General features: G+C 40.8%; 1 protein-coding gene across 1 annotated transcript in view; it reads left to right on the top strand.

Annotated features, from left to right (window-relative positions):
• The first annotated feature begins 10,101 nt into the window (after positions 1 to 10,101).
• Positions 10,102 to 13,348, top strand: part of Mapk1 (mitogen-activated protein kinase 1) — a 78,538-nt gene continuing 75,291 nt past the window's right edge. The window contains exon 1 of the mRNA XM_026401666.2: positions 10,102 to 10,434. Within this exon, the coding sequence (XP_026257451.1) occupies positions 10,316 to 10,434 (119 nt within the window). The 5' untranslated portion in view covers positions 10,102 to 10,315. The remainder of the gene's footprint in view (positions 10,435 to 13,348) is intronic.

Raw genomic sequence — 13,348 nt, forward strand, 5'->3', positions numbered from 1 at the left:
CTTACTAAGACAATGCTAATGCATGGAAGAAAGTTGAGCCTCAAAAACAGCAGGGAAGCAGAGCCAGAATTTTACCTATGTTAAATGAGATAGTCCTTACTGTTTATACCAATTTGGCTTGTCAGAGCCAGGACTAAGATAAGACAATTGAGATCCTAGGACAGAATATTTAAGCTTACTCTCAGAGGCTGATGCTGCAATTGCATGACCCTGAGATTATCTTTCTAACTATTGTGCCCCAGGTGCCTTGATTGCCTCACCCTGGTCTTGGTCTTGTTTGATTTAGGGCTTTGGGGGCTTATAGCTGAAAGTTCTAACTGGTAAGAGTAGGAGAGTGAAATTTAAGGAATGGATGGACAAGAGGGACCCAGAAAAGAAGATAAAAAGCAGTTGCTCTGTTTGGGCCAGAGCAATATTATATAATAATAGTGCTTTAGCCTAATATTAAAAGAATTGTCCTCCAGCAGGGTACATTAGTGCATACCTGTAATCCCAGTGGCTCAGGAGGCTGAGGCAGGAGGATTGCAAGGACATTTTCAGCAATTTAGTGAGGCCCTAAGCAATTTAGTGAGACCCTATCTTAAAATAAAGTGAGCTACGGATGTAGCTTAATGGGTTCTATCTCCAGGCAAGAAAGAAAGAAAGAAGAAAGAAAGAAAGAAAGAGAGAGAGAGAGAGAGAGAGAGAGAGAGAGAGAGAGAGAGAGAGAGAGAGAAATTGTCCTCCAACTTTGCAATAGTAGTTACAGTAGTTATTTAATTTTTATGGTTTTAGGGACATTATGGGTAGTGATGGTGATGTTATTTATGTAGATATAAAATTCAGCATATGTTTTTGTGTCTTCTTAATTCTACTGTTTAACTCATATTTATTTTTGTTTTTGTTTACTTTGTGTGTCATAGTCTGATAGTGGTGTGTAATTCATTTTATTATAACTGTAACTGTGTTTCTATTTATTGCAGTTATAAAGATTTTGGTTTCCTGGTTTGGATTGCTATGTTATTTGATGCATTTGGTTTCACAGTGCCTTTTTTTGTAGTTATAGAGGGACATTATGCCTTTATTTTGTTTATTTTTATGTGGTGCTAGGGATTGAACCCAGTGCCTCAGCAAGCACTTTGCCATGGAGATACAGCCCAAGCCTCATCACAGTGCCTATTAAAACCACAATATAATCAGTTTGTCCTTTGATCTAATCTGAGATTTTCATACAGAAATTTAAGTTCTTTTTTGTATATATATTATTTTTTTGTTTTGTTTTGGGTGGACACAATATCTTTATTTTATTTTTATGTGGTTCTGAGAATCGAACCCAGTGCCTCACGCATGCTAGGCAAGCGCACTACCACTTGAGCCACATCCCCAGCCCAAAATTTAAGTTCTTTACATTTTCCTTTTTTAAAAAATTTTTAGTTGTAGATGGACACAGTACCTTTATTTTATTTATTTATGTGGTGCTGAGGATCGAACTCAGTGGTCCATGCATGTGAAGCAAGCACTCTTCCAGTGAGCCACAACCCCAGCCCTACATTTTTCATATTTATTTACATTTAGCTCACTTTTTACATTTTGTCTAACCTTTATTTATCTAATTTTTTGGGGTTTGACATTGTTGTTTATGATTCCTTGCCATTTCTTCTCTATTTACATCTGTGTGGAAAACATCTAATACACTTCCTGGTTCAAAACTTGATTTTTGCTGTATATATTATAGTTTTTTTCTTTTATAATAATAGGTTAATAATTTATATTATTATATAATAATTTATGAAATATACATAAACTTTACATTGAAAGTTTATATGAAATTATACTATTTTTAGAACAGCTTTTATCCTCTTTTTTATATTAAAAAAAGATTTAATGTCTTGCTTTCTGCTCTCTTTCTTCTTCCCTGGTTTTCACTGCATAATCTGAGGTTAAAACTCCTATTTAAAAAAATCCTTTCTCATTTTTTTCTTTGCATTTTGTTTGTTACCATAGCAACGACAATTATTTCAACTTATCAGTATCAAACAGTCTCTACTGAGTGGTGTTTTTATTCAGTTATCTCTCTATCTTTAGTTAGTTCCAAGGCTCATTGCCAGTTCTTTTCTTTCATTTCATCATTCATGAGTTTCTGATTCATGTCTCAGTGATTTATTGAACAGTTCTGAGCATTTTTGCAGAAAAGGGAGGTAATCGGTAGTGTATTAGTCAGAACTCTAGTGGTTTCAAGTGACAGAAACCTAACTCAAATTGACTTAAGTAAAAAAGAGAAAGTCTTGACTCATCATCCTGTAAAATCCAAGCTCAACCGAATACAGCTCAGACTCTGGCATCAGAAAATTGTTCACATCTTTCAGTCTGCTTTCCCTGTCTCACCATTATGCTCAAACAACATTTCTCGTGTCATAGCATGTTAGGGCCCAGACTCACATTTGCTAACCTAGCACCCCAACAGAAAGGAACACTTCTTTCTCAGTAGTTTCTACAAAAGTCTGAGTTGAGTATCATTGGCCTAGATCAGGTCACAAATCCATCCTTTGAATCAGTGTCAGTGATTGGAAAGCTCTGGCTCTCATTGTACATTTGGAAGTTGGGGTTAGTGTCAGACCTTCAAAGGACAGTAGAAGCCTGGAGTGGTGGCACAGGCCTGTAATCCCAGCAGTTTAGGAGGCTGAGACAGGAGGATGGAGAGTTCAAAGCCAGCCTCAGCAATGGTGAGGCGCTAAGCAACTCAATGAGACCCTGTCTTTAAATACAAAAAAGGGCTGAGGATGTGGCTCAGTGGTGAAGTGCCCATGTTCAATCCCTGGTACCAAAAAAAAAAAAAGACAGGTGAATGCAGATGGGACAGTTCACTAAAGAAAAAGGATTGTTGCCACCAGGAGGAGAAGTTGCTGATGATGGGCAGTCAAAAAAAAAAAAAAAAACAGAAGTCTATTGTTTTCCAATATTTTGCAAATCTGTGAATTGTCACTACTTTGGAAAGACAAAAGGAAGACATTCAAGTAGCCAGCTGGCCAGTCAAGCAAGGCCTTATGCTTAATATGGTCTCACAGTGTCCCAGAGTCTAGTTCTCAGCTTCATTCTTCCAGAAATGTGTTTCTGTCAGCGTGACTAGATGACTGTTCCCTTCAGACCTGGCTCATGCTGCCCTGACTCAGCAGAGACTCAATCTTAGATTGAGTTTAGACTCAATCTTAGAATGAACAGTAATTGCCACAGGACCTGAATAAGACTGTCCACTAATCAGGGCATTTTCGCTGTCAGAAAACCACAAGCAAAGATAAACTCTAATCATAAGGCTTCTTCAGGTTCATGGAACCAGACAAGGGGAGTTCTTTAGAAAAAAAAAATAGTAGTCAGATGCATCATGTCATGACAGTATTTTTGAAAGAAAAATCCTTTTATTCCAGTTAACTCTCATTAACAATAATATCTTACAGTTTGTCCAGCCTTAAGTTCTATACCATCTCAGTGAACTTCTATGCAGTAAGACTAGTCTCTTCCATTACAGTTCTGAAGCAAGGAAATTATTAATAACAGAGAAGTTTAATTGATGGTTTTATACTTTATATATTCACTCTCAATTACATTTTTATTCTAAAGTAACTTGGGGCTAGGGTTGTGGCTTAGAGGTAGAATTCTCGCCTAGCATACATGAGGCACTGGGTTAGATCCTCAGCACCATATAAAAATAAAATAAATATATTTAAAAAAAAGAAAAAAAAATAAAGTAACTTGGCCATGAGAATCAGTTTTCCATTTCTTCAATTTGAACGTTTCTTTAAAAACGTGTGTGTGTGTGTGTGTTTAAATTGTAGATGGACACAATACCTTTATTATACTTATTTATTTTTTTATGTGGTGCTGAGGATCGAACCCAGGGCTTCACATGTGCCAGAAAAGTGCTCCACCACTGAGCCACAACCCCAAACTTGAACTTCTTGATTAGACTAATTACTTGCAAGTCTGCACAATTCCAGTAATTCATTCAAATCCTCACAAAGCTTAACATCACCTTAGTTCAGAGCACACTCTAAAAATTGTTTTATCTTGTAGAATTAGAGTCCAACTGTACTGCTGCTACTACGGTGGTACCAGCAGGATTCCCTAAGGCTCCTGGTAGGTAATGTCAGGCCTTGATAGCTCAGCATTTTTTCCTCCACTGAAGCCACCACTCATGGCATAATCCAGTACAGCCTGTGAGTAGAGCCCACAGCCATTGCCACTATAGGTTCCATGTGGCCATCATACCTGGCATCAGGGATGCAGCAACAGGTGAACCTGCTTCACTGACAATGCTGTCCTAGACACAGTTCTCATTTGAGGTGCTGAGCTGGTCAGAAGGGCCATTCAAGAGGCACAGTTTTGACATCTACAAAGCATCACAAGGGCATTGTGGTTCAGTGTCTAAAGTATGAAACTCTGCCAGCGTGGTAGTTTTTTCAAATGCCATAAATGCTGGATAGATAGTGAGAGGACATGTTACAAGGAAAGAGATTGGTATATGCTAAGGAAAAGGAAAAGGAAAATAAAAAATAGTCTAGTCTGGCTTGTACATGGAAGGCAAGGAGGGGGAAAGAGATCAGTGTGGAGGGGTGATCAGCAAAGATCTCATTCCAAGTATAATGTTGGACCATTGACTTGCTTTAAGAAAGGGAGGAATGGAGTTGGGGGTGTAGCTCAGTGGTAGAGTACATGCTTGGTATGTGTGCTATAATCCATAACACTATAGCACCAGGAAAAAAAAAAAAAAAAAGAAAGAAAGAAAGGAGAAAAACAAGTTGTTTTGTTATGCTATTATGGGAAGATTTATTTTGGTAGGAAAAGCAATTAAAGACCCGAAACACTGAAAGCAGAGGAGTTAATAAAGGCCATTGTCAGGTAGCTTCAATTAGTGAGTTGATGCAGCAGCAGGTTTAAACCAGCAGAGTTGTAGTGGGGATGAAAGACTATGTATATGGGCTGGGATTGTGGCTCAGCGGTAGAGCACTCGCCTAGCACAGGTGGGACCCGGGTTTGATCCTCAGCACCACATAAAAAATTAAATAAATAAATAAAGGCATTGTGTTGTGTCCATCTACACCTAAAAAAATAAATATTAAAAAGAAAGACTGTATAAAACACTGCTTCTCAAAATCTAATATGCATATGAATCACCAGGGGAGCTTGTTAAAATGCAGATCCTGATTCATGAAGTTTGAGGTGGGACCACAGATGCTGCATTTCTAACAAACTTCTAGATAATGCTGATGCTGTTGGTATAGAGATCACACTTTGAGTAGCAAAGATTTCTGTATTAATGAAATAGAATTTACAGGAATTTGTGATTAGTTAGGTGAGGGGACTCAGAAATGCATTGGCAAACAAGTGTTCTACCACTGAGATATACCTCCAGCTTAAAATGTATTATTAGAAAATTAGAGCCAAATTTCCAGCTTGTATCTGGGTGAAGGTTATGTTATCCACAGATACAAGATGTGGAACAGGTTTGGGTGGGGTAGATAATAAGAGATAACATTTATTGGGTACACAACATAATATGTGCCAGGCTCTTCATGTATGTTGTTTTATTCACTCTGCACACCACATTTATAAGGTAGGTATTATTGTAATTCCCTTCTTAAGTCTAGGGAAACCGAGGCCAAGGTCACATAGATGGTAAATCAATCAGCTGAGATTCAAACCCTCCAGAAATCTAAGCACATAACTCATGAAATTAATCATTGGTAGTTTTGGTATGTGGAGCTGATGCACCTGTGTGATGTTACATGGAGCTGTCCAATCTAAGATACTATGCTAACCCAGAGCTCAAGACAGATTCTGAGCAACAGTTAAAGATATAGGAGAAATTAAGGCATTAGAGTAAGGCATTAGATAATCCAAGGAGGGTCACAACCTACTCCTTCAGAATGCTGTCAGTCTTGTTTCATTTTCCTTTTGCACATATTTACTACAAAGACGGAATCTGACAGTATATTTTTCAGCATTTTAAATAAACTTTTTCCCTGTTTGGATTTTGTGCCTTTTTTTCCCCTCTGATTCTGGCTGACAGGATCTTGCTAAATTGCTTAGGACCTCACTAAATTGCTGAGGCTGGCCTTGAACTCGAGATCTTTCTGCCTCAGCCTCACGAGTTGCTAGAATTACAGGCATGCACCACCACCCATTATTGTTTGTTCTTTATGCCTAACACTTACCAATTTACCAGTTTGTACAGGGTTTTTTGTTTGATATTGAGAATTGAACCCAGGGATGCTCTACCACAGAGTTATATCTCCAACCTTTTAATTTTTTTTTTAAGAGAGAGAGAGAGAGAGAAAGAAATATTTATTTTTTAGTTTTCGGGGGACACAACATCTTTGTATGTGATGTTGAGGATTGAACCCGGGCCGCACACATGCCAGGCGAGCGCGCTACCGCTTGAGCCACATCCCCAGCCCCAGCCTTTTAATTTTAAGACAAGGTCTAGTATGCCCAGGCTGGCCTCAAACTTGAGATCCTCCTGCCTTAGCTTCCTGGCACTGGGATTATAGGTATGGGCATGGTGCCCCAGATTGTGTCTTCAAGTTTTTTTTTTTTTTGTGTGTGTGTGTGTGTGTGTTGCCTTGTATTTATTTATTTTCTTACTAGAGCTAGACTGTTCTTTTTTATTTCTTATTTATTTTTATTTTTTTATTGGTTGTTCAAAACATTACAAAGCTCTTGACATATCATATTTCATACACTAGATTCAAGTGGGTTATGAACTTCCATTTTTACCCCAAATACAGATTGTAGAATCACATCGGTTACACATCCACATTTTTACATAATGCCATATTAGTAACTGTTGTATTCTGCTACCTTTCCTATCCTCTACTATCCCCCCTCCCCTCCCCTCCCCTCTTCTCTCTCTACCCCATCTACTGTAATTCATTTCTCTCCTTGTTTATTTTCCCATTCCCCTCACAACCTCTTATATGTAATTTTGTATAACAATAAGGGTCTCCTTCCATTTCCATGCAATTTCCCTTTTCTCTCCCTTTCCCTCCCACCTCATGTCTCTGTTTAATGTTAATCTTTTCCTCCTGCTCTGTTCTTAGTTGCTCTCATATCAAAGAAGACATTTGGTATTTGTTTTTTAGGGATTGGCTAGCTTCACTTAGCATAATCTGCTCTAGTGCCATCCATTTCCCTGCAAATTCCATGATTTTGTCACTTTTTAGTGCTGCGTAATACTCCATGGTGTATAAATGCCACATTTTTTTTATCCATTCATCTATTGAAGGGCATCTGGGTTGGTTCCACAGTCTAGCTATTGTGAATTGTGCTGCTATGAACATCCATGTGGCTGTATCCCTGTAGTACGCTCTTTTAAGGTCTTCAGGGAATAGTCGGAGAAGGGCAATAGCTGGGTCAAATGGTGGTTCCATTCCCAGCTTTCCCAGGAATCTCCATATTGCTTTCCAAATTGGCCGCACCAATTTGCAGTCCCACCAGCAATGTACAAGAGTACCCTTTTCCCCACATCCTCGCCAGCACTTGTTGTTTGACTTCAGAATGGCTGCCAATCTTACTGGAGTGAGATGGTCAAGTTGGTTTTTGCTTATTAATTTTTCTGGATCCTAATGAACACACTCAATTTTCCAAGATCCTAGTTAACCATTCAATTTTCCACCTCCACTTCAGATCTTTTCAGACCTAAGTCTTCTTCCATTATAATTTTGATTACTTCTTGCAATTGGTTTGCTGTTTTCCTTTGAGGGATACCTATAATTTGAATTCCTATGATGATCTTCATCTTCATCATCTTCTCTCTTTAAGAACTCCATCACTTTGTTCTGTACTCTGGAAGTTTTTCTTATGTACATCTTCTACATTGCTGAGTTACTTTTGAAAGGAAAGTGACTACAGCACTCAGGGACCAAGAGATCTTTATTGCAGCAGTGAAAAAGAGGAGAAAAGAGAGAGAGAAGGAGGGAGGGAGGGAGGGAGAGGGAGAGAGAGGGAGAGAGGGAGAGAGAGAGAGAGAGAGAGAGAGAGAGAGAGAGAGAGAGAGAGAACAAGAGAGAGAGCAAGAGCAAGAGAGAGGGGCCCCGGCAGGAGGGAGTTTTTATAGTCCAAATCTAATGGGGTCTCTGGGTCTGCAAGCTCCCTTGTTGGCACAAGGGGGAGTCAAGTGCTCAGCCTTGAGCTGGTGGGGGGGGGGGCTTGGGCTTTGGGGTTTGAAGCAAACAGTTGATAAAGAACCAGACAGAGGGTTTGAGTGGCCAGGTCATCCTGCAGCTAACTTTGTTTGGCATGCCCTGCAGACAACTTATTCAGCCTGTCCTGCACCTAACAACTTTTCTGTATCATTAAGTCTACTTTTTACTGCTTCAACTTTTGCTTTTACTTTATTGAGGTTTTAATTTCATTGTATTCTCCATTTATTTTGGCCTTTAAAAATACATAATGTCCTCTTTTAATAGAGAATAAGAATCAGGTGTTTTCTAAAATTAGGTTCTGCTTCATGGGATACACACACACACACACATTTTTTGTACCAGGATTGAACCCTGGGGCCAAGTTTATTTTTTTATCTTAAGGTCTTGCTAAGTTGCTGAGGCTGGCATTTTTGCAGTCCTGCCTCACCTGGTTGGGATTACAGTTGTGCAACACTGCACCTTGCTAAATGTATTTTGAAGGAGTTAATTTTTGGCTCTAGTGCTTTGTTTTCTCATGTTGACACATTCCCCCCACCAACCCACACAGGGTTTTTTTTTTTTTTTTGGTGTTGGACACTGAACCCAGGACCTCTCACATGCTGAACATGCACTCTCCCATTGAGATACACCCCCAGCCCCTCACACAGGGTTTTTCAAGGACTTGTTTATTCTCCTTTGCAACTGACTAGTTTATCTTTGTTAATATCTGAAAATTCACAGTTGATGGCTATGAAGACCTCCCAGTTGGCCAAACAGGATTAGGGGTCTGCCACTCCTACTTTACCCTCCAGAGATAGCAGAAATGGTGCAGAGGCTCCACGCCCAGATAGTTTTTTTTCTAAATCTTGATGTTTCAATTTTTTTTTTTTTAGAGAGAGAGAGAATTTTAATATTTATTATTTTTTAGTTCTCAGCGGACACAACATCTTTGTTTGTATGCGGTGCTGAGGATCGAACTGGGGCCGCACGCATGCCAGGCGGGCGCACTACCACTTGAGCCACATCCCCAGCCCCTTGATGTTTCAATTTTAGCGACATTTGTGTTTATATTTTATTATGTCTAAGTTTCTGCTCTTCTGTTCTAATCTGGGTCTCAGTGATGTCTTTCTAAAATGTCTCAACTCACTACCCACTAACTCCTTACTCTTGTTTTGTATATCTTCATACTTAACAGCTTGAGTATTTTATTTATGTGTCTCCCCTCTCTAGAGGGTAATAATTTTTTTTTTGTAGCTTTAGATGGACAGCATGACTTTATTTTTATAAGGTGCTAAGGTTCGAACCCAGTGCCTCACACATGCTAGGCAAGCCTTTGCCACTGAGCTACAACCCCAGCTCCTCTAGGCGGTAACTTCTAAAGGATGTATCTGAACAAACCTCTGGTTATTGGGTCCACTCATTTTGGTCCTATATTTGTGTCTCACACTACCTCGGTATGCAAATGTCTTTCTGCCTCGGTCATGCCTTCCGGTTTCTTTCCATATCCAAAGGTCTAAGTTTATCGCTGTGTGAGACTAGGATTCGCACAGGCCGGTAGCGGGGGTGCCAGTGATTGGGGTGTCGGGGGTCCTGGCGTCTCACGTGCGGTCCCAAGTTCCTCTGGCTCTGTCACAACTTCATTCCGGGTTCGCACTGCCCCGTGTCTCTCATGGTGGGTTCTGTCTCCAGGCATCTGTTTCCTTCAGAGGCTCGGCTGCGAATGCACGTGACCGCGATGGACGACGCCTCCGCCTCCTTTGCTGCGCTGCCGCCGCTGCCGCCGCCGCAGCCGCCGCTCCCGCCGCCGTCGCAGTGTTCCGCCCAGTGCTCGCCGCTTCCGCCGGTCCGCGAAGCCCCGCCCTCGCCCGTCATGAGCCAATCCTCGAGCACGTCGCTTGTCCCCGCCCCGGCGCCCTCCTCGGCGCGCACTCCTCCCTCCGCCCGCCGGCCCGCCCGTCAGTCAGGCAGGCAGTCGGTCCGAGCGGTCGTAACCTCACCAGTTCTCCTGAGCATTGCCGTCCTTCTTTCTTCCTGGTCAGCAATAGCGGCTGCACCAGAAGCATCGCAGTTCCTTCGGGAGGCGCGGCAGGGACTGAGCGGCGACAGCGGAGCGTCGAGCCTAGCGCAGCTGAGGCGGCGGCGGCGGCCGGGCAGCCAACATGGCGGCGGCGGCGGCGGCGGGCGCGGGCCCGGAGATGGTCCGCGGGCAGGTGTTCGACGTGGGGCCGCGCTACACCAACCTCTCGTACATCGGCGAGGGCGCCTACGGCATGGTGTGGTGAGTGGCCGCGCCCGCCCGCAGCCCCGACCGCGCCGGGACACACCACCGCCTGGGGCTCCAGCGGACGCAGCCGCGGCCTCACCCGCGCTTTGGCCTCCCGCGCCGCGACCCCAACCGTAGGCTTCTTGGTCCACGCGACGGGGTTTTAGCGCGGGGTCCCCAGGGGTGATAGGCATTTAGGTGTTGTTAAGGGCGTTTCCAGGGCTGCTCTCTTGCGGTTGGGAGGGGCTCAGCGGGTGGAGGTTAGGACACCCACGTACTCGGTCGCAAGCGCGGACTTTCGAGCCTGGACCCCCAGGAAGGGAACCTCGGCACCTCTTGTCCCTTAATTGTCTAATATCATGGCCTTCTTTTTAAAGTTCAATTATAAACCCTGGGATGCCATCAGATGCTCATCGATGGTGGCGGCGGTGTTCTTGAAAGCCTTTCGCCTCAGCCTATGTGCAGAATACCGAAATACTATTTTTTCTCCTTCCATCTCTGTTTACCGTGAACAGCTTTCATTAAGTACCTCCAGTGATGCTAATAGTGCTTTTCTGCGCACGCTTTCTAAAAAGCGTTAGTGACACCAGTATTGGTTGCGAAATATTTCAACCTTGAAGTCTTTAAGTGGGTTTTAATATTGTGCTGTTTGCGTTTCAGGAAGGATAAGCCAGCATCACTCTCTTAACTTATTAAAAATCTGTTTGAGTTGGGCCTAATTGGACTTCCCTCTCCTTACTCTAAGTGAGCTCTTTTAACAGCATAAATGCATCCAGACATTTTAGCTTAATTATGGTAGACTTTTCCTTTTAATGTTTGGTTTGGGGTTTTTTGTTGTTGTTATTTTTTGTGCTGAGGATTGATTTTTTTGGTGCTTTGTGCATGCGAGGCAAGCACTCTACCTCTTAATATTTTTAGTGGTCAGTATATAAAGTCTAAATGGTATTCTTATACAGTCACATTCAAGCAGTCTCATCTTGATCCAGATCTCTCTAGAAACGATATTGTTTTTATTATAATGACCTAATTGTAGTTTTTTTTTGTTGATAAAGACTTGTGGAAGTAGATTCTCTTACACCTAAATCTTGGGTCTCTATTGTATTAAACTAATTTATTGAATGCATCGTGGCATTCAATATTTAATTTTATTATTTAATTTTATCTGGCTAGCACCTTGTGGAAGGAAGACAGTGACAATATTCCTCTTTCAGGTAAAGAAGTATTTATAGGTGAAGCCATTCCCAAGGTCACAGACCTAAAGTCAGGTTTAAGTTTATATACTGATATCCTACTTCAAATGCTGCAGCCTTTTTTCTACACCCAGCTTTCCTTAAATAGTATTAATAATAATTCAAAAGTTTAGCATATTTTACTGTTATGAACAAGTCTTTTTTAGAAATTTATTCAAATTTGAATGATCATAATTTTAGAAATGCCAAAGAGGGTATGTTCTTCCAAATGTCTTAACTAAATAGACAACATTCTTTTAAAAAATGCTATGAATATTTTCATTTTCTTTAGGAGCAAAATGCTTCACAGTGTACCACTATGAAAATTAACTTGAACTCACAGGCTTAGGAGCCAAAAGAGATAGTAAATTAGGTCAGGCCATAGAGAAATAGGTCCTGAAACTAGTGGAGAGAAAGTACTGCCCAAAGCATCACTTCTGTGTCATATCTTATTGTTCTTGCACCTGCTGGTAAGTATTGCTAGTAAATATATCATTAATAGAGGCTTGAAGTTGCATCCTTTGGTCTCTTTCTAAAAATGAAATTTTTGAAATATGGTGTGAAGAAATTTGTAGAAGATGTCAATTTAAAGTTTTACCCTCACCCCATCTGATAAGATACTTAAAAGTCTGAAGATTATTTAGATCTGGGAACTCTTTCACCCACTACTGTCAATTTATTTGACCCAAGTCTCCAGTTGAAATACCAAGTCCTCTTACTGTAATTTTTCTTTTCCTAAGTAAAATACAGATATAATTGGAATTTGAATCCTGGGTCCAGATGATAGCCTTTTATCTTCGGGTTGAAAATACACCTTAGTATTAATTGAATCATCTGCATTGCACATTAGCTTTTGATCAATGTTGATTAACAAGTTCTGGGTTTTTAGAGAGCTTCTTGGCTGAAATGTTAATATTTGAATAATAATCTCTTAAAAACTTAATACTTCAGAAGGATTTAAGGCTATTTTTAAGCAATTTAAAAATTTTTTTCTGAATCAGTTCATTAGGAATTGTGGTAGTTTTATTCAGGTTTCTTTCCTAATCACTATGTGGATGTTATAAAAATGAAGAGGGTTTTGAGTTAGGCCTTTGAGAGTGGGTGTGATTTTGATAGGCAGATAATAGGAGCAGGTGACAGCTTGAGCTGTGAAATCTAATCCTGGAAAAGTACTTCAGTGACAAACTGTAAAGGATTTTTTTTTTAAAGATTATCTTTTTTTAAAAAAATATTTTTTAGTTGTTGATGGACTTTATTGTATTTATTTTTACATGGTGCTGAGGATCGAACCCAGTGCCTCACGCATACTAGGCGAGCATGCTACCACTGAGCCAAAAGCCCAGCTCCTGTAAAGGATTCTTAATGGCATATCTGAGTTTGACTGTATTTGTGCAGTGGAGAGGCATTGACATTTTTGAAACAGGCAGACATGGTCAGTTTTGAGATTTGGGGGAAGATGGATCAATACTGGTAAGAATGATAGGAAAAAGAACTGGAATGGAGGCCATTGTAACTATCTAATGGAGTAGTAATCCTATGGCAGAGGGAATTAAGGGGGTCTTGGATAGATGGCATTAGTCACAGGAGTTCTTATGGGAAGAATGGTAGAAAGACTTGTAATCATGGCATGTATGGGTAGAAGGAAAAGAGATGTATAAAGGATAAGAGAACAAGAAAGGAGGGGTTTATATTTCAGAGAT

The sequence above is a fragment of the Urocitellus parryii genome, chromosome 3, assembly GCF_045843805.1.
Source record: "Urocitellus parryii isolate mUroPar1 chromosome 3, mUroPar1.hap1, whole genome shotgun sequence".
Classification (NCBI taxonomy): Eukaryota; Metazoa; Chordata; class Mammalia; order Rodentia; family Sciuridae; genus Urocitellus; species Urocitellus parryii.